This window comes from Calidris pugnax, unplaced genomic scaffold (genome assembly GCF_001431845.1).
Source record: "Calidris pugnax isolate Ruff unplaced genomic scaffold, ASM143184v1 scaffold81, whole genome shotgun sequence".
NCBI lineage: Eukaryota > Metazoa > Chordata > Aves > Charadriiformes > Scolopacidae > Calidris > Calidris pugnax.
In genome coordinates, this window is record NW_015090880.1 from 8,959,421 (window position 1) to 8,980,788 (window position 21,368).

The window sequence follows — 21,368 nt, forward strand, 5'->3', positions numbered from 1 at the left end:
CCTTTAATCCTGGTGAGTGACCACGTACTGCAGATTTGCTGGAGCAAGTCCTCATGCAGGTTGCTTTAGTTCCAAAGGCCAAAGCCCATTAGGAGTTATGTGACAATTATATTTATCATTAAGCTTTTAATCAAAAGGTGAGGATTTGAGGGTATGTGGATCTTTCTTCCATGTTGTTTGGAATGGGTTAAGTGCAGCTAATTCTAGCTGTAAAAATTACTTGGAACTGAATAATAGTTTATGGTTGTATGTTGGAAATTCAGGTGATTCTCTTCCTGTTAACTGATTTAAAATTCAGCATATGCTAAGCTGTGAGGAAACACAAACAAGCTAAATGTGGCAATCTACCTCTGGCTGCATCAACCAGCCGGAGCTCCAGGTTTTTTTGGGTGCCATAGCTCAGAGCATGCTGCCCACACGCCTGTGAGCATCCTTATGCAATGCCATAAGAAGAGAGTATTAAGGCATGCTCAGAGGTTAGAGCCTCTGGACAGCTTAGTTTTTAAGCCCTTTCAGTGTCGTACACCTCACATGGATGATCTTGCAGAGGGATTTGCGGGGTACAGAAGTTCTCTGGCCACAGAAAGGACATGCCTTTCGAGTGGAAGTGCTCGGCCATCCCCTTTTTTTAACAGCTTGCAAAACATTTGCAAAGGCAGGCAGCGCTTTTTCTCTCCCTCCCTATTTTGCTGAATCTGGTTTTTCATTTGCTTTGATTTATCATTACGCATAAATCTGGAGGTATCTTTGCACAACCTGCTGCAAAGCTGCGGGCTGGGTTTGCTTGTCTCAGCTTTCCTCAGCCTTGCTGAGGAAGGGTAGGGGGGGTATGGTGGTGGGCAGGTCGGTAACCGAGATGGCACGGGGAGGGAGGATGTCCACTTTTCCTGCAGAAGATCTGTGCCGAGCACCTGGTTGTCCTTGCAGCACCATTGGTACGTGCTGGTTGATTGGCATCACTCTGCAGATGAGCAGTGGGCACCCATGGGTGCTGCTGTGGCACCAAGGAGGCCGTGAGAAACCTCTCCCTGCAATGGCACCAGCGCTTCCCTGGGATATGTTGGAAGTCAGCTCAGCTTGTGGGATAAACGGCCACCCAAAAGGCAGCGTTTAGGCGGGAGTTAATTTGAGGATGGATCTCTTGACTTCGCCTGGTGAAGCAGGCATGATCCCAGCATCTGACTGCAGATGTGATGGGCGAGAGCCCGGGTGGCTGGTGGAGCAGAGATTTATCACAGTCCTATAAGATTCCACGCTTGGGCGAGGAGGGGCCACTGTACATCTCAGGGAATATTTTCAGTGACGAGTCTGATGCAACCCTAAAGCTTGTGAACCATGAAATAAGATTTCTCTTAGAGAGGGAAGCGTCAGTCCTTACTGAAGTATCCAAGTCTTTTCTTCTGCTTTAAATCACCTCCCCAGGACCCCCTTGACTGCTGGCTTGGGGCAGCAGTGGTTCATTAGATAACCCAGGAGCTTGCTGGGATAATGGGAGTGGGCACCCATCCTCAGCAAACAACTGACCATGTGCAGCCCCAGTTGGAAATGACTGAATTTCTGCAGCAGGGCCGATTTTCACCTACACAGGAGCAAAATGATGCGGGGCTTTTCTCCAGGAATGGTTTTGAAGCACTGGAGCCCTGGGGCTGTGTGAGGAGCTGGGGCTGACGGAAGGGAAAAAGAAAATTTTGGTTAAGTAATAGGCACAGATTGTAATTCCTTAAATTTAGCACAATGTAAAATTCCCCTTCAAACATTCTGCATGGCTCTGAGCCTACAAGGTTGTTTTGGGGAAGTGACTGGCCAGAGCAGAGAGAGCCTTGAGCATCCCTGTCATGCTGTGGCACCGGGAGAGCGGTCGTCCCGGGATGCGTGGGGATAGTACAGTGTTGTGGTGCAGGGAGCTGGTGGAGAGGATGTGTCCTGCTGGTCCCCTTCGGGTCTTCCAAAATCCTCCCTCAAACCACATCAGTGACAACTGCTGAATCCACAGTCGAGCTGTGCTGATGCTGCTGGTTTTGCTGGCACAGGAAGGTGCATAACACAGGGAAGCCGTCCTTGCTTCCTTGCTCCCATTTCAGATCCCAAGGCAGCTGGTGGTTCGTGGGTTGCAGTTTGCTGCTCTGAGGATTAGCATGTTGCCCAGGGCATTAGTGACTGATGCTACCAAGGCAGCTTAGCATCATTCCCATTCCTAATTTAAAAGGGAGGTCAGCATCCCACCTGCGGTCAAGGGAGGGAGCGTTCGATCCTCCTCCGCTTTCTGCTTCAGGGACATGGGCAGAGGTCGGGGCCTCGGGCACTGGGCTGCCTCCCTTGCCCTGCCCTTTGCCTCTCACAGAGAGTGATTTTATGATTCTATAAGAATATTTACTCTTAGTGGGAAAAAGATGCTACAGAGCAATCGTGATGGTGGCTTAGGAAGTGATGTGCGGTTCATGGTGCCACTTTATCCTATCTCATATCACTTTATCTCCTAGAACAGTGGTTTTCCAATGAGAAAGAGAGCTTTCGTGCAGTGAGTCACTTTGGGGGCCACATGTTTCTTTCAGCTGGAGCACCCCCATGCTGCTGATGCCACAAGTTGTGAGTACACCTGGACCGATAGATTAATTATTAATTGATGGGGGCTTATGAATTTTTCAGCATTTTCTCTCATTGTGCATCACAAAGCGAAACCACCTTTTATGAGACAAAGATCTCTCCTAAAGCCCTACATCAAAGCTGCAAAATTGTCACCCATGTTGTGATCTTGTTCAGCCTTCACATGCAGCATGTTTTGCTTTGAAATTCTTAATCAACCATTTGCTGAGCTACAGAGCTCCCAGCGTGTCACAGGATGAGTGCCTTGAAACTTTCTCTTTGAGGCTTTTTTTACCTATAACTGTACATGACACGGGTATTTGGCTCCATTTATTATTTTGGGATGACTTAACCCAGGCTTAGGAAGGACACGAGTGGGTCACAGCTTTTGTCCTTGTCCTCCACTGTGGGAAAATCATTCACAAAGTGGGACTTTTGTACCCCCCAGCTGCATGGTGGTGTGATGGACACAGGGATGGAGACAATTAATGTTGGAGACCATTGAGAGTGCCTCATCCAGGGCAGTCGGTAGCAGCCCATCTGCACCTGCCTTTGGCTTTGCAGCAGGAATTGCCTGTCCCTGGGTGCTGATGCTGCCGTGGGGTGAAACTGGCACATGCGGTGGCTGTGGATTTCATGGAGACCTGGACTAAATGCTTTCCTTTCCAGCAGGTGAAGAGCTGGGTTTGTTTCCATTCCCAATGCAGCACTCAGCAGGTTGCAGCAGCTCAGCCTCCACGTTGCCAGAGCATTTAAAATGTGGTTTTCCAGAACCTCGTTGCAAATGGCTTGTCCTCTGCAGGAGTGCACGGCACAGGGGAGGATGGCTGGGTTTGCTACCACCTTGTAACCTTTCCCAAAGGCAGAGGAGATCGTTTCGGACAGGCTTCAGGAATGAGGATGTTGTGACTCTTGCTGGGAAGCAGGGATGAGCATCAGCAGTGTCTGTCAGGGAGGGATTAAACTGTTAAATGGTCTTAGTGGTTTCTGGCTGGGGCTTGTGGCAATTATACCAACAATACCTGCCACTTCTACAGCACGTGGTGTAAATGCCACGCTGATCATTGCGGGTTGTTTCTGTATGTTGCACCCTGTCATTATAGATATAGCTTACATCGTTATTTCACTATAAACCCTTGTGGCTTACAGCATCGTTATTTCCACCAGTGCTGAGCTCAGAGTGTGGCTGTAGACCCCATGTCGTGTTTAACTCACCTGTGTGTGTTGGGAGCGTGCCCCAGCAGTATGTCTTCGGTAGCATGGCCACCCTTCTCTTACCGACCAGCTGAGTGCTGTGTGTGGTGTGTCACTTGTGCCACCAGCATCATCAATTGGGTCCATCGTCATGGTCAATTAGCCCCAGACACAGCCCTCTTGTTGTGGCTGATGGCAGAAGGGCCCTATCCTGCTCGGTCCCCAGGCAGGTGGGTCGGTCTGAGTTGTTAACCCAAGCAAAACTGCTATGGGCATAATGAAGAAGCAAAGAGGAAGGCAACCTGCGCTGCCCCAGCATCACATTTGGAGCCAGGGCTGTGATTGTAAACGGTATGGCTTTAAGCTGTAATAAACTGAAGCTGGAGCTTTAAGTATATAACATTTTGACTCAAAAAATGTGGGAATTTAAAGGCTTCCTTAACGCTATTCACGTCCTTGAACTGCCTCCGGCACTTCCTAGGGTGAGTGGAGGTAAGCCTGGGCTCCTGGCTTCAAAAGCTACAAGGTTGGGGTCAGGCAGGAGGTCTCTGACACACCAACCAAATAGTTTAGACATGGATTTGGTAGGTCCCTCTGCGTCTTATTGCAGATCTTATGACTTAATTAGGTCGGTTTGTTTTCCTCTCCTTCTGCCTTTCAAAGGTGTAGAGACATTATCTTCCATCCCTCTGGGATAACATGAGAAAAAGTCTCACAGTGAATTTGTTTCAGGGTCATGGAAGTGAAAGGATTTTCTGCAGACCAGTGGCTGGTTCTTACTGGTGATTAAAACTGTCGAACTCATATGATGAACATTTTTAATGTTTCTTTCATTTACTAGTGCCCATTAAAAATTATTCCTTATTAATAGTTCATAAGTTAAAAAAAAATCCGTCTTCTGCAAGATCTTTTTCTTGCAGTTGGGTGGTCACCAGGGGTTAAAGCAGACAGTGTCTCCAGCCATGGGGTGGCTGCGATGCTGGTCAGTTTTGGGTTCCAATCAGAATCTGATATACATAATTGTGTTGCATTTTTATTGTTTTACTTTAGCAACAATTACACCAATGTAGATAATCTCTGCAGGGCAAGCAGAGGGAACTAATGTCGTATGCGGGTAAACGTATGAAAACATCTAATTTACCAGCAGGCAGTTGGGTAATGATCAGTTGAGAATTGCAAATTACGTACGTCATATATTTGTGGCACGCTGCTGAAGAAAAGCCCAGTGCATATGACAAATCATATATATAGTGAAATTTATAACACTTTTCACATTTAATTGACTGGGGCAACCTTATGATTTATATCGTTGCTTTATTCATAGCACGCCCATAACACAGCCATAATGCAGAACGAAACTAATTCAATTTCTCTTTGACTTTGTAAATCATTTATATATTTGGCTGTCAAGTATTTGAATGTAAAGTGGGCATGCATATGGCAGAGAATAAATAGCTGATTCTCTAGTTAAGTAATTGAGTTTTAATGATATTAGGGTCTGTGTTACCTTACTTGAATGTTTAGTCTTGCTTAGATAGCACACCTTACGTTTGCCCCTTGCTTTATTTCACAAGGAAAGTATATTTTATGGGCAGCAGCATTACTCTCTTAATGGCCCTATATAGTGTTATGGCTGTGTAAACCGTACTCGTTGTGCTTTGACGGCAGTGGGAGCCCTTCCCAGGTTGTCGTGGATGAAAATGTGGCTGAGCTGTTGGGCTGCAGCTCTTAGTCACAAGACATCTGCTGGAACGGGCCAGGAGGACAGGCAGGGGCTGCCTCATTGGTACCATTCTGTGGGTAACACAAAGAAAATCATAGAATCATAGAATGGTCTAGGTTGGAATAGACCCTTGGGATCATCGAGTCCAACCATCTACCCTACTCTACAAAGTCATCCCCTACACCATATCCCTTAGCACTGCATCTAAACGGCCCTTAAACACAGCCAGGGATGGTGACTCCACCCCCTCCCTGGGTTAGTACCATTCTGTGGGTAACACAAAGGAAATACTGCATTGGCTACAACAGACTGTGACTTCCTTCCCAAAGATCAGTTTTTGCCATGGAGCTGTCATGCAGAGTCATTGAAAATACAGCCTGGAAAGATCATTTTTTTGGTTCCTTTAAGTGCCAGGTTACCTGGCTTGGCATCACTAATTCATCTTGGGAAGCACAGCCCTGGCAAACGATACCTTACCCATTCGACCACAAGCAAGGAGGCTGCCTAGGGGCTTCTGTCTCCTAAGAAAAATAATCTTCTGCAGTCAGAGCTTTCCTTGACATGGTTTTTGACACCTGTAGCGTCACTGGAAAACATCTGCAAAATCAAGATAGTGCAGAAAGTGTGAGGCTACTGCGTTGGCTACAACAGACTGTGACTTCCTTCCCAAAGATCAGTTTTTGCCATGGAGCTGTCATGCAGAGTCATTGAAAATACAGCCTGGAAAGATCATTTTTTTGGTTCCTTTAAGTACCGGGTTACCTGGCTTGGCATCACTAAATTCATCTTGGGAAGCACAGCCCTTGAAAGCGATACCTTACCCATCCGACCACAAGCAAGGACGCTGCCTAGGGGCTTCTGTCTCCTAAGAAGAATAATCTCCTGCAGTCAGAGCTTTCCTTGACATGGTTTTTGACACCTGTAGCGTCACTGGAAAACATCTGCAAAATCAAGATAGTGCAGAAAGTGTGAGGCAGTTTCCTGGCTCATTATCATACCGCAAAAACAGCTCTCCCCCACAGCAGCATCCTTCATTTCTAAATTTAGCGCGTGAGTTATTTTGGGTAGTGTGTGATTAACCTCAATTACTGTAGCTCGGATGGAATTTCAAATAATGCCCCCTCTTTCAGAGTTGCAAAGAAATGGAAATCTGGGACTGTACATTTCCTACCCTTAATGAAGCAGCTCTGAGAGATGCACATCGTTGGAGGTCAGCTTTGTGATGAAATCAATGGGGGCAGATGATCCCAAAAGGTGCTGGTGGTCCAGGGCTCCATACTGGTTTTAGGATCAGGAAGATGAAGGTGAAGGCAGCAGGTTATGGGGTTCAGCTGGTGTCAGTGAAACCTGGGTGGCCACGGCAGAGATCACTGAAGATTCAGTGGATTTGGGTCACTGTCAGGACACTTTGTAGTTTTCCTGCTTGAGCTAAATCAGTAATGGAGGCTTTCAAAAACTAATCAAAAATATACTTTCCCTCAATCTCAGCCATAATGAGCGTCAGCTTTTTGGAAAATCATTGGTGGTGAAGCAATATGGAAATATGCACCTGCATGTCTGCAGGTCTGCACGAGTGTGTGCAAGAGAGGGGAGATGCAGGATGCGCAGGCAGGCAGCTGGGAAGATGCTGTGGAAAGTGGTGGGTCTGGGGGAAAGCAGTGGGTCTGGGTGAAAGCGACATGTTCCAGCCCAGCCAGGCAGTGCTGATGGACAAGCTCGTTGCTCATCAGGCTGAGAATCAAAACTTTTGTCGTCGCTGTAGCTGTAACTTTCCAGACTGCACTGCACCAGCTGAGCCTTTCTTTTGTCAAGCAGTTTGTCTCCAGAGGAGAATAAAACCCAGGGAGGTGGTTAGCCCAACCCCTGTCCAGCAAATAAAGCTCATTTATGTGTAGCAGTCCGTGGGAGAGCTGACCCACGGCAGCTTGTGGCTATTGCATTTGCTGGTAGCCAGAAGGGGCCGATTCTTTGCAAGTGAGGGTGGCATTTGGGTGGAGGAGCCAGCCCTCCTGTCTGAAGTCATGGTTGCTTGAGGACATGAACCAAAACTGTGAGAGTTTGCACCAGGCCGAGCTTGGGTTTGTGCCTGGTGTGTGGAGCGATGCCATGCCCACCCTGCGTATTTCACTGCCGCCTGTTTCCAGCCTTGTGCCGTGGCCAAAGTGACCCCGAAGGAGTCTAAAGAGCAGTTAGAGTCTGGAAATCGGCTATAAAATTGCTACCTCATTACACCAGCTATTGACTTCTGCAGGGGCTAGTTTGATTTTGTGCTTTTTTGTTGTTCTGTAATTTATGTCTGTGTATTACCACTAAAAATAACAGATCTGCCTCGAGCCCTACCAAGGGGAAACTGCTCGCAGCAATCACTGTGCCTCTGCTGTGCGTGCTGTAATTGTGTGCTTAACTGGCAGAAACAACACGTTACCCTCAGAAGACATTTTGGGGGCCAGGCAGCGGCCAAACAGTGAACCACAGGGGGCTGTGGGCAGTGTGTTGCAAAAAAAAAAAAAAAAAAACACAATGAAAAAATCTCTGCTGAAGGCTGCAGGAAAACCCATTGCATGAGTTGGCTGGCAGCACCAGGGATGCAGCAATATGGGAGGCAAAGGAAAGAAAATGAGTAAATGCTGTTGGTATGCATTTCTTCTGAGCTGGCTTCTGTCTTTTTCTGGATGGCAAGCAGGGGCAGGGGATGTTTGTCTTGGTGATCTGGAGCTGCTGTTTTGTCTTGCCCCAGCACAGGGGGACTATGGCTTCCCAAGCGTCAGCCTTCTGGAGGGCACCCCACTTTTCTGGGGTTCAGATAGTGTCCGTCAAGACTTGCTGCCAGACTGGCTCACTGGGCAAAGTGGGTCTAAGACCTCAGGGTGAGGATGCTCAGCCTCAGGAGGCAGCTGGGCAGGCATCGAAACAGGGTCTGCACAGTCCCTGGTCCATCTTGGGACGATGAACATTGTGTGCATCCTTTGTGGGGGGCCTGTCACCACTGTCCCTGTGCTTCACTTCATTGAGAACGTAATACGGATGGTCAGTTTGAAGAAGTGAACTGTTTGTAAAGGTGCTGCATTGGTTAATTTTTCACCTTGATTTTCTCTTTGTTTTTATACAGCTGGACAACCCAGATGAACAAGCAGCACAGATCAGACGTGAGTTAGATGGACGTCTTCAAATGGCAGAGCAAATTGCCAAGGTAAAAAAAGAAAAGTGTCTTCAGTATTAACAAGCTCTTCATATAGGAGCACATCAGTAGTTTGATGCAGCCCCTGGGTCCTGTCCTTCCCTCACAGGTTTCTCCTCCCAATGATCACCAGTTTAAAATGAGCAGATTTTTAACTAGAAACAAAACAACAAGTACAGATGACGCTGTGGTGATGTGCATTTCTTGGACTGTCCTGATGAGCTGGGACAGTTTAGGTTCCCACAAAATCCCTTATGAATCCTCAGCAGTGGGGAAGAAATTGCCCTGAAGTAGTGCTCCGGTTAGATCTCCAAGTGCACATCTGAGCCCTCTTTGGCAAACTGTCATGCTAGGCAATGAAGTGGGTGATGGCATGTAAAAAGGAGCCAGGAATTGCCCTGATGGGGTTTGTGCCATTCTCTGGGCTGCTGGGAGCCACAATTCCCTGCCTGTCTGCAGATGCTGCCCGGTAAAGGTGTGCCCCCTTCAGATATGCTGTCTCAAATGTGTTCACACTTTGCGTGACAGCAGTCAGGCTTGTGTTCCACCATGTGGACATCATCAACAGTTTTCATAATTAAGCACTTGTCTAAGCTCCTCAGAGACTTTTCTGTATGGAGACATCTCCCTAGGAGCAAATCAAACCCTTACACAGTGCAGGTTTGCATGGCCTCTGGTGGGTGGGCCATAGTTGGAGGGAAACCATGAATCCTGTTGACATCAGTATGGCTGAGATTTTATCCTTTCCTCTAATCAGATGCCTTGAGTCACTGATAAAGCCCTAATGGGGGCTGAAGTCATTGGGAGGGATCTATCTGGCTCCTCTTGATAAATCAAGAAACTATTACTGAAGGAAAAGAAAAATGTCTAATCAGAGAGACTCAGCTCCAGCTAGGGACCTGCCTTTCAGCAGCAGTCCTCCTGGCACGGAGCTGTGCCAAATGGTGGGGTTTTAATGAAAAAGGTAATACCAGAGCTGTTTGCCACCACACTGAGATGCCTGGGTGTGAAAAGTAGAGCTTGATCCTTTATGGTCAGGCATTAGGAAGGATGCTGGTAGCTCCTGCACAGTTACTCCTCACTAAGGCTTCTGTTAAACAGCTACAGCCCTTGCATCTTTGGGGAGGCAGGTTCTGGTTTTCCCCACTTTGCTGACAAAAATAGTAAGGTGGCTGCTGCTCCGGTTCTGAGACGGGTAGCCAGGCGCTGGGCGCCAGAATGAGATTTCCTGGTTTCCTTGTTTCATTTTCTCTTTATGGCATGTGGGACAACAACGTGTGTGGCTCAGGAGCAGCCAGCAGAGGCTGCGGCTTCATGAATTATTTTTTGCAAACGAGAATTTGCCATTTCCATCCCTCCCCCAAGGATGCTGAAAACAAGCCATGCCACTGCTGGCCCGGCGAGAGCCAGTCAGGGGAAGGTCCTCAACACAACCTGACATTTCCCGGTGCAGGATTCAACCTTCAAAATACAGCTGTGCAGCTTGGAAGGGGGTTTAGAGTAAAAGTGACTTACCTGTGATCCAGTTGGCAGGTATTGATATTTAATCTCCTTCACATTACTGCTGCAGGCCTTCTCTCCAGAATGTCAGATCCCACCAGCACCTCCCTACAAGAAACCGTTGTTCTTTCAGACTCATGATTACCATCTTTTGGAGGCATCCAAATGACCTTTTGAATCCTTCTTTGTATCCTCCTTTCCAGCCAAGGCTATTTTCCCTCTAGCATAGGGCAGGTTCACAATTCAGCTCAATGAAAGGGTAACATTTCCAATTTTATCTCGAATTTGCAGCTTTTAATGCACAGGGAGACTTATTGTGCTTATGAAACCAGCCCCGAGGTGGCCGTCTCAGAGATTCCATGCTACAGGCAAATTAATGCCTCGTTAATAAATTAAGAAATTCATGCTAGGACATTTGTACTTCAGAGGGAACGAAGGCTCTGGAGTCTGACATGACCTGGGATCACAGTGTTGCAGAACTGGTAGCTCTGCAAGCCCTTGTCTGACCTGTCGTGTGACACCAAAACAAGTCACCGTGCACACCAGCTTTCCTCAGTGGCCGATTACTGCATCTGGAAGCCAGGGCACAGCTCTGGGGCTTTCTACCCCCTCGTGTGCCCAGGAGAGTGCAGCTCAGCACAGCACCAGTGCAGCATTAGGCAGAGCCCCCCGCTGAGATTGACTCCATCAGAGCACATAAACCCAGCCTTGGAGCCAGCCAGCTTGAGGATCACACTCAAAGTCCAGCAGATGTTTTAGAGCCCAGTCTGGACAGGCTTTTCGCTCTGCATGTTGTACTTTTCCAGCAGCTACATAAGAGCAGCATTACAGCTGAGAGCTCAGTGATGCCAAGGCAGAGGTATATTTTTCTCTGCAGTAGCAAGTGCTCTGCTATCCTTTGGTGCCTTTCTCCCCTCCCTGTCACCTGGCCTCAAGGGCAATGAGGAGCATGTGTAGGGGCAACTAAATGAGACCTTGTGATGATACCAGAGCAATATGTCCATCTGGGGCTGGACCCGCTCTGCTTCAGCCTACTGTCCAGTCATTCTTTGTGGTCTCTTAACTCTGCTTCTCTCCACACTCGTCCCCATGTCTGGTCCTCTCCCTGCTCCAAGTACACGTGGAGGTGACTAGCATCCTTTCTTGCTGCTGTCTGCATCCCTTGATTGTGTCTTCCTCTAGACTTCCCCCGGCTCTATCTCCAGTCCAATGGGAAACTTGGGACCATACCTCAGCTCTGCATTTCCTTCATCAGACCCAGTCCCAGTTAAATTGTTATGCATCACTTCAAACATCCTGGTTTTAGCCTCAATATGAGAAGTTGCTGGTGGCACACACTGAAATGTCTCAGTCCTTGCTGCACTTCTGAAGAGGTTTGTAGGGTCGGTGCCAAAATTGCAGTCCCTGGAGAGACGGATAGCAGCAGGGTGAAAAAGCAATAATATTTGAACATCGTTGCTTCAGCAATAGTTCTCAAAATATACAAAATAGTTGGATTTTTTTTTTTTCCTGGGGTGGCTTGCAATTTATATAATGCATAGACAATAAACCGGACTGATTAGGTAGTTTATCTTACACCAGGTCTAATTTATGTGAGGGAATTGCTTCCCAAGATTGAGACTGGGAACAGAAGACTATATTTTAACTGCTCGGTACGAGTGCTGCTGTGAGCTTGTATTGGGCAAGCTCTTGAGGACTGATGCAAAAACTAGTGCAGCAGAATGCTTTTTCATCAGCCTGATGACAGTCTTCTAGAAGAAACATGACTGTGTTTTCTTTTCTAGCACACATTTTACAAACTGCTTTTTGCAATATTATGAATTATCTTAGTGGTCAGCCTCAAGTTCCTGGGCTGCAGCTGCTGCCTTGCTGTCGTCCACCTTGCACAGTCTGTGTAACCCACAGAGACATCCAAACCCTGAGCAGATCCCAGGCACGGGCAGAGTTGTCAGAAGATGTAGGGCTCTGACCAGTGATCCTAACGGAGCTGGAGTGTGGGCAGCAGTTCACAGCTGAGAACACACGTTGGGGAACATCACGTTTTACTCTCACTGTCACCTTTGCTTTTAATGTTTAAATGTCCTGTTTACAATAAGCAGCACTGGAGAGTCTCACAGTAAAAGGTTGTCTTGCTGGAGGGAGACACGGGCCCTGGGAAGTAGTAGAAAGGATGGTTTACCCCTTCTTCCAACTGGGACCACAAATTCCTGCCCACACATTGCTGAATTTCCCTCCTTGGACTCCTTTCACACCTAGAAAACTAATGGAGCAACTGCTCAGAAGTGTTTTAAAAAGAGCTGGCACATTTGGGAGACTGGAAAACAAGTCTCTAACTGTCAGCATCCCTTGAATCATTAGTAAATTGCTGTCAATCACAAAGTTCAGCTGAGATCTGGCCTGGAGTGTTTGTGATCACATATACGTATATATGAAGAAGATCTATTCTATCTATTTGCAGATAGAAAAATGAATGAAATGCAAGTGCATGCAGGAAACAGTGAAGTTGGATAAGTACCAAATAGTAATTCTATGGGAAGCTAACAATAACATTTCTGTATTACACAGGGGGAAGCTGTAATTTGTCATCTGGTTTGTGGGAGTTCCCTCCTCACAAACCTCTCTGCAGATACTCCTGGGGGATTCTCCCAGTGCAACAAGTGGATGCTGATTGTCACTGAGATTCATTCTGTTGTTTTTGTTTCCCAATCCAAGGAGCGCAAGTTTCCGAAGTTTGTGTCCAAAGAAATGGAAAACATGTACATTGAGGAGCTGAAGTCGTCTGTCAATCTCCTGATGGCAAACTTGGAGAGCATGCCTGTGTCTAAAGGAGGCTCTGAGTTCAAGCTGCAGAAGCTGAAACGCAGTCACAACACCTCAATAATTGACATGGGAGAAGAAAATGAGAACCAGCTTTCCAAGTCAGACGTCGTGTTGTCGTTCTCCCTGGAGGTAAGCGTCATGCACACGACGTTGTGCGGAGTTTGGAGGAATAAAAATCACAGCAGCCGACTTCTGCTCAGTTCAAACTTAAGTTAGGCAGAGAGAGTTCAGTAGAAATCACTTTCTGATCTCTGTGAGGAGTGGTCCCTCTCTGAGTTTTGCCTATGGTCAAACACTGTGTCCTTTCTGGTGTCTCATCATCTTGTTGGAACAAACTGTGAGACAAACCGTCTGGCGTTTCCTGCTGATGTGTATCAAATGGCTCAGAAATCTGTATCATTAATTGACCCCTCCATGCTGCTTGTTACTTAGTGTACCCCAGTAACCCTGAGCCTGTATCATCCCCGAAACCAGTAAAATAATGCAAAACAAATTTCAGAATATTTAATATCTATTTATTAATTATTTAATACTTAATTATTAAGTATTTCCCTGCGAGCCTTGCTTTCATCTTTGGAGAATTGTTTAAAATTGCTGGGGTTTGAATGCACCCAACAGCTTGGCTTGCAGCTTGTGTGGAAATACTGCGCTTTGCTGGTTCACTCTTTGGTTTGTGTTGAGCACTGACTTTCTGCTCAGCGCTCTGTTGAGCAGTTTGTCTGTACAGCCCAGGGGAAGGCAGGATGCTGCAGGGACCCGCTGTTACCTCCAACACAGGCTGTCTCAGTCCTGGAAGCAGTGTTGCTGCAGTAGCTGTTCTCAGCCAACTCAATTGTTCTGCGCAAACGTGTTTGCGGTCTAGGCAAGACATTTACTCCAGGGAGTCATCAGCACACCCGTATAAAATTGTTGTTGTCTGCCAATGAGTGGGTTTATGTTACATTGTCAAAACGTAACAGGATGGGGTCAAAAATGTAGGATGCAGAAAAATCAGAAAAAATCTATTTTTGTATAGTTTCCTGTTTGTTTCTCTTCCGAAGGGGTCTCTTGTTATATATATATCATGCTAATGCAAAACTTGATGACGCCGGTTGTCCGGTCTCAGAGTTTAACTCATTAGATGTCTGAAACCATCTTTATAACATTCAGTTTGGTCTTGCTTAAAAATAGGGCTGTGAACCCAGAGGCAGTGCCTTCAAGAGCAGCATCAAATAAAGCCTGACTTCTGAGCATTCCTGTACAGAGGAGCAGGGAACAAAGCAGTAGAGCTCTCTGTGCAGTGTGTGTAGCCGTGCATAAAGGGACTTGCCCTTACAACGGGATGTCTCAAACGCTTTGCTCCAGCTGAACCCCATCTGGTGGGAAGCAGAAGCTCAGTGAAGCACTGACTTCAGGAGCTGACAGGTCTGTGCATGAAACTCATACTGCAAGAGAGCTTTTACCAAAAATGTGTGCTCATCAGAGGGTCTGTGGAGCTCTGCGTGCCAGGGAAAGGATCCTCAGTGCAAGGACAGATCAGAAGACCTGAGGAGGGGAATTTTAAACCCCTGTGTATATACTTCATAGGTAGCTGTCATAAAACAGGAACAGAAACCCTCACAGTGTTTCTTGCAGAAAGGGATTAATCACCTTCCAAAAAAAAAAAAAAAAGAGGGTAATTACTTGCAAGAAACTCAAGAAACATAGATGGTGGTTTTTTTAAAAAGAAAGATGGAGAAAGACTTTTTACCAGGGCCTGTAGTGACACGACAGGGGACAATGGTTTTAAACTGTGAAAGAAGGTAGATTTACATTAAATGTAAGAAAGAAATTCTTTATGATGAGAGTGATGAGACAATGGAACGGGTTGCCCATAGAAGCTGTGGATTCCTCATTCCTGGAAGTGTTTAAGGTCAGGTTGGATGGGGCTCTGAGGAACCTGGTCTAGTGAAAAATGTCCCTGCCCATGGCAGGGAAGTTGGAACTAAATGATCTCCAAAGGTCAAAACCAAACTGTTCTATCATTAATCTTGAAAATAGACTTTGGCACAAGCTGAGTAGCTGTGTGCTTTTTTTCTGAATTGCACATATCAAGGCACTTTTAGGTGGGGCAGGAACACGTCTGTGAGGCCCATCTCCTGGAGCTTGATACAGCCCCAAGGGTTTCAACAAGCCCATGTGCAGTCAGAGGGGGACCTCCCCATCTTCATACAGACCTCACTGGCCGCCATGGTCCCTGCTTAGTATGGGCAGTGCCACCATGCCTACCCACATGCCACCATGAACATCAGTAGCACATGGATGACCCCAGCACTGACTGACCCTGCAGGTTCAGCAGCCAGAGTGAGGGCTGAAGGAGACAGCTCCTTTTACGCTCCTTTCTTTGCCCCACAGGTTGTCATCATGGAGGTGCAGGGTCTGAAGTCACTGGCCCCCAACCGTATTGTGTACTGCACCATGGAAGTCGAAGGTGGGGAGAAACTGCAGACTGACCAGGCTGAAGCCTCAAAGCCAACGTAAGTCTTGCTTTACCTCTTGTGCTCTCCTCTGCTCCATCTCTGTGCTGCTGAGTCTCTGGGGATAGCTCTGGCTCCTGCGCGGTCACAGCAGAGGGGACTCTAAGAAGCAGAGGAGAAACGTGGCCTTCCACGTATGCAGAGCATCATCTTGCGACTAAGAATGGCACGTAAGCCCTGATTGAGGAAAAAAAAGTGTTAATGACAGGCTTATGTCTCTTGTAGCCATAGAGACATACATTTGTGCCTATACGTAAGTACTTTGCTAAATAGGGATGGAGTTAAGCATGTGCTTAGATAAATACTTGTCTGAGTGTCCATCTGAACTGGTGCCATCAGGTGTTGGTACATAATCTTGTCTTTACTGTCAGGGTTTTGGCGGCCCCATGAGAAAGGGAAACAGCTGGCGGGGATGTGCTCCAGCAGCCACAGCCAGAGGTGGGAAAGAGCTGCTGGGGAAAGCTTCAGGTGACTCAGTTAAAGCTTTATCTGAGGCGACTCTGCCCTGGGCCAGTTCAAGGGCAAGGTCGTCTTCTGTCATCTTTGACCTGGTCCCCGTATCCTCAGCCTTGCCCCCATACTTTTTTTGTCTTACCCATATGTTGTTATAAGCTTACTAGTAGTGATTGATCTTTGTTAATTTGGAAGGAGAAAATGATGAATGGCTAATTTCCTGTCCAATTTGTGGGATTAGTTAACTTGAAACACTATCTGTATGGATGTGAGAGAGTTTTCCTCTGGTTCTCTGCAGACATTTCCAACTTACATGAAATTCTCAGTGCTCATCCTGACAGTGGAGAATTGCCAAATTGATGTGAAACCTCCTCGGGTGGTGGGGAGGGGCTGCTGTTGGGACATTCCCTCCCTGTTCCTATATCCCATTCCCCCAGCAGCGTTTCATCGGGACCTTTCCAAGGTCATGGAAGGAAAGCCAAAAACACCTGGTTGTGTTACATGCGAGCACCCGAGTTGAAGACGAGCTGATGCAGGCAGGAGGAGAGCAGAGCTGAAGGAGGCTGCCTTCCCTCCGTGTTTGTCCTCCCGCAGAGGCACAGAAACTGCTGATGCCTTGTGCACTGTGCTGTACTGGAAGAGCAGGAATCCGCAGTAAGCGGTTTAAAAACAATATTCCCAATCAGGGAAAAGTGCTGCAGCCTGGCTTACTTTTCAAAACGCTTCGAAATCTGCTTCAGAGAAGGAAGTGGGAGAGCTGTGCTTGGAAGAAAATTTCCATAAGAACCTGCAGTTGTCACTATTTGAGGTATTTTTATTGCTTTAGTGGAGAAAGTTGGGCTCTATTTAGGGGAAATTACTACTACCCATAGTGAGAAGCACACTTCTGCCAGGTTACACGTGCTTGGCCTGTTCATCCCACTTTTGCTCAAAGGGTCTGTCCTTCCTTATGCAAGCCTTCTTGCTGTCAGCCATACGACCATTTATACAAGTGTTGTTTTGAAAATAAGGGCTGCAGGAGTGAGCTCTTTAATTGAGTGGGTCTTTTTATCATAATGAAATGTACAGTGTCTGGGCATGAAGCCATCAGCCCTCGGGAAAATGCAGCCAATGCTGAATGCTGCGGCTTGATCCGAGTTATGCAAGTCCATCACACTCATCCTCTCTCTGCACTGGCTTCCCACAGAGGTGTGAGTCAGGCTTGAAGTCCTCAGGGTTCCTACAGCACTTGGGCTAATACCTATGGAAATACCTTAGGAGAGGAGTGGGTTTGACAATGGCATTCCTTGATGGTTCTGGGACTTCCAAAACCAGATCACCCAAACCAGGGCTCTAGAGTAACCTTACGCAGAAGCCAGAGACCATCACAGAGAGCTTGTCCTTTTTTCCTCTCTGCATCAGAAGTGCTTCTTTCACCTTGTCTCACCTCCCAGACACGACAGCCCAGACATGGAAAACCAAAGCCCTGTGATTAGATTCTTCTCTTCAGAAGAGAAGGAAAGAGAGAATGAACCAAATGTGACATGTTTGTCATGTTGCTTAATACAAGACTTGAAGGCCCTCAGGTACTTTGGTGATGAGGGCAGTGATAGAAGCAGCTCAGAGAAGAATTTGGTGTGATAGAAGCAGCTCAGAGAAGAATTTGGTGGGGTTTTGAGCTACGCTGCCTTGAAGACTGAAGATTTGTGGTCAGTCAAAACAGCCTTCTGGAGTGTCTCTTTACATGCAGATATTGTTTTCACTGAGGTCATTCACATCGTGTTTGCTTGTGTGCTTTTTATCATAAGCAAAACACTGATTGATAAAGGACCTAGGTCAGTAAAAGCACACTGGACTTCTCTCCAGGGAACCTCACTCCCCAGGCGTCCCAGGTTTTGTGTCCTTTGGCAGGGATGCTGCCCAGCCTGGGGGTGAGGAGCACGCTGCAGGGATTTTGAAACTCTGCACTATGAAAGTATAAATACCGTACATCCCCAAACTTTTCTGTCTCAGAGGCTCAAAAAATAGACATGCAGGTTAAGAGCTTGTACTCAGAAGATGTGGTGAATACTGTTCTGGAAACAGGCATTATTTTCTCAGATTAAACTGTAAGTCTTCAAACTGTTTGAAGTTCAGTTCTGCCATTGTCTGGAGGCTACAAAAGACTCAATTTCTCATAAACATCGGGGGAAAAATAATGCATTTGAACAGTAAGATTCACTGGAAGCCTTCCCTTTTTTACGGCAGCCCAATGTCCTGGGGAGGTGGAAAGGAGAGTGTCATGGGACCACATGGCCTTGTAGGACATATTTTAACCTAAGAATGACTCATGGAGTTGTTCACTTTATTCTCATGCGTCCTTGAAATGCCAGCCCTCAGCTAAAACACTCAAGTAAGTCACAGCACACTGGTGGCAGTGGCTGCTCTTCAGTTCAATGCCATGCTGGGGGTGCTCACCTGGGCTCTGTACCCCTGATGGAAAAAGGCATTTTCCCAGCCAGGGAAGGATTTCCAAATGCACTGGTCTAGGTCTGCGAGAGATTCACCTTTCATTTTCCCTGGTGCAAAACTGGCAGGTTTTGAGAATAAGGTGTTTGAAAGCATCTTAGCGACTTTGGAGCTTGAATCCTGTTTGTAGATCTTGAAAGAGGCAGGGTATCAGCAGGCTTAGCAGCGAGGCGTTCAGAGCGATCAGATGAGTTGTGTGCGAGGAGCCTGACTCTTGGGACAGCAGTAAATACTGGTCTTCTACTTCTTCTCAGGCTTCACGTTGGATTCATGACATTTTAAGCCCAATCCCTTCATGTGAGGATTATCTGCCTCAGCGCGAGTACAGGGGATGGCACAGTTCTAGAGAAAGCCAGACCTGAAATAGCAAGGGTTATTTCAGATCAGGCTTGCAGTGTATTATTAGTAATGCTTTTAATAAGTTGTGTAAGAAAAAAGCTTTTGTATTATGCCCTAACCCACAGATGCCTCTACAAAACATCCCAAATCCCAATGTGAGTGGGATTTTACTGCTTTTCGTGCTGGAACTGTATTCTTGCAGATCATTGAGGAGTTTATACCCCTTCTTTTGCCTCATGTGGGCCCGATGTCTGCCCTCTGTGAAGCAGGGAGGGTGAGGTGGGATCTGCACGTCTCCAACAGCCTTTCCAGGAGCTGCACCAGGAATGCTGCTCTTTGCACAGCCTGAGAACGGGGTTGCCAAGGTGTCTGGGATGAGTACAAAAGGTCCAGCCATGACACCCCCTGTCCTATGGTCCCTAAAGAGGCTGCTGGATATATTTAAGCAGTGACCTGTGCTTGTGGCAGTGCTCGTGGGCTGTACCAGGGATTCATCTTATCACATGGCCTTTCTCTGACGCGAGCAGAGCAAAAGTCATGGGCTGTACCAGGGATTCATCTTCTTATCATGTGGCCTTTCTCTGACGCGAGCAGAGCAAAAGAAAAGAAAGAGACCCAAACAACAGCAAGGTCCTACGTGCCTTGTGAATAAATGCTATATATTCACCTGGACATATCTCAGCATGCAGATAAGTCTCATTCTCCTCTGGCTCACAGCAGAGAAAATCAGGGGTACCGGCATCGGGCTCAGCTGAACCATTTGGGTTAAAAGCAGTAAATAACTGGTGGGGGGAGAGTCTGACCAACCTGTCTGGGCATTTTGGTGTGCCTGAGAAGGGATGGAAATGTGGTCTTGTTCTCTGACTTCAGAAGTGGCTTCATTTTGAGGCTATATATCCCCCCTGGCAGAGCAGCCTCCTCAGTCCTAGTGAAAGGGTTGTGCAGTAGCTCAGAGTATGAGAAGTGAGGATGGAGCTTGTTGTTTTTGAAGGAGAAAAGATCACTCTTTATTGCCTGGTTTATTTTCCATTGAGTTTTCTTGAGCATGTGCTGTAGGGCAGTGCTGGAGAGAGGGCACTCAATGGGTCTCATCTGACTCCGTGTCACTTCTTATATTGTTTGTTGTGACCAAGAGTCTGGGCCTTGTGCCCTCTCCAGTAATTCACTCTTGATAAAGTAATGTCTTTGGTAAACTTTGAAACCTCTCCATCTCACTTCCCTTAGCCACCACACTAGGAGACAGGAGTGCCCTGCTTTATCTCTGTGCTCATTCCCGACTTGCTTTCAAGGTGCTCTGACAGCTCAGCTGCTTATCTCAGCTCTGGCAGGCTGCCCTTGTTCAGGTCCCTACACCAAACCTCCAAGCTTATCACTCGACTAAGGTCTTCCTTTCAAATTGGTGTGCTGTGTCCAGCAGAGCCCGTTGCCTGGTGGTGAAGAGGGACAGGAACTCCACAGCATCCTTCCTCGGTGCCGCTCAGTGACTGTCTCCTTCTGGGTACTGAGCAGCGAAGGGAGAAGCTCTGTGGAGAGGGGAGGCTGGCGAGCAGGGATGCCCTCTCTCTCTTTGCAGAAGGGGAAAATCTGCTTTTTTTCATTCAGGAGTCCCCTGCCTCAGGCCCTGCAGTTTGAAGTGATGCTCGGTGGCTTTGCACGGAGTAGGAGCGTGCTAAGAGCATTTTGTTGCCGTCAGTGTTTTGCTGCCACGGTTCGTTGGGAGATGCTGCAAACACTTCCCCGTGGTAAAATGAGAAAGGTCCTTTTGAGATGAGCTTGCATGTATAAATTACAAATAAATATTCCATACAATGTAGAACTAATTTAACTCTGCTAAACTAAAGGGGTTTATACTGATGTGAGTGGGAGCAGAGTTTAGCCCATAACTGGTGTTGTGTATCGCTCAGTACAGTTGCTGGTGCCATGCCTGGTAGGTCTCTTCCAGATGTGTGTGGTTCTGCAGTCCAGGAGGCTGCCCACTGCTCTCAGAATTGCTGTGACAATTCTGTGACAGCCCCACAAGCTCTGCAGACAGGCAGGAGATTCAGCAGAATCAGCCACCTGAGGCTTCCCAGCAGCACAGAATGCTATGGGGTTGGAAGGGACCTCTGGAGATCATCTAGTCCAAGCCCAGGTGGACTGGCCCATCACCTGGGTGCTCTTAGTCCATGCTACATCTGGAGCTGGTGCTGTGTTGCAGAGGTATCGCCCCATGGCAAAGCTCAGGCAGAAGACCTGCATGGCTACACATTTTTAAGCAGTCATTCATATTTAGTTGTGCATGCCTAGCTCAGCTCTGCGTGAGCAAAATTCATGATGCTGGGTAAAAACCAAAGCAAAAGGCAATTTTAGGAGATAGCTGCTTTTTTTGCCTTTTTTTTTTTTTTCCTCCACCCTCTTCTCGTTGGCTTCAGCATTTAATATAAGCTGTTTTAATTACCCAGGCTGATTGGCTTGCCTTTCCAGTTGCATGGTTTCATTTCACAGCTGTGCAGATGTCTACAGCTCTTTTTCCTCAGGAAACCTCCAGGAGCCGTATGAACGTGTCAAAGTAGGTGACTGAGCCCTGGGTACCGCTAACATCAGACAGTGTCACTTC

At 47.2% G+C, this 21,368-nt stretch overlaps 1 protein-coding gene across 1 annotated transcript in view; it reads left to right on the forward strand.

The window, feature by feature from the left end:
- Window positions 1-21,368, forward strand: part of CADPS (Ca++-dependent secretion activator) — a 350,522-nt gene that overhangs the window by 201,930 nt on the left and 127,224 nt on the right. The window contains exons 4-6 of the mRNA XM_014946638.1: window positions 8,610-8,690; window positions 12,891-13,127; window positions 15,372-15,493. Coding sequence (XP_014802124.1) covers window positions 8,610-8,690; window positions 12,891-13,127; window positions 15,372-15,493 — 440 coding nt within the window. The remainder of the gene's footprint in view (window positions 1-8,609; window positions 8,691-12,890; window positions 13,128-15,371; window positions 15,494-21,368) is intronic.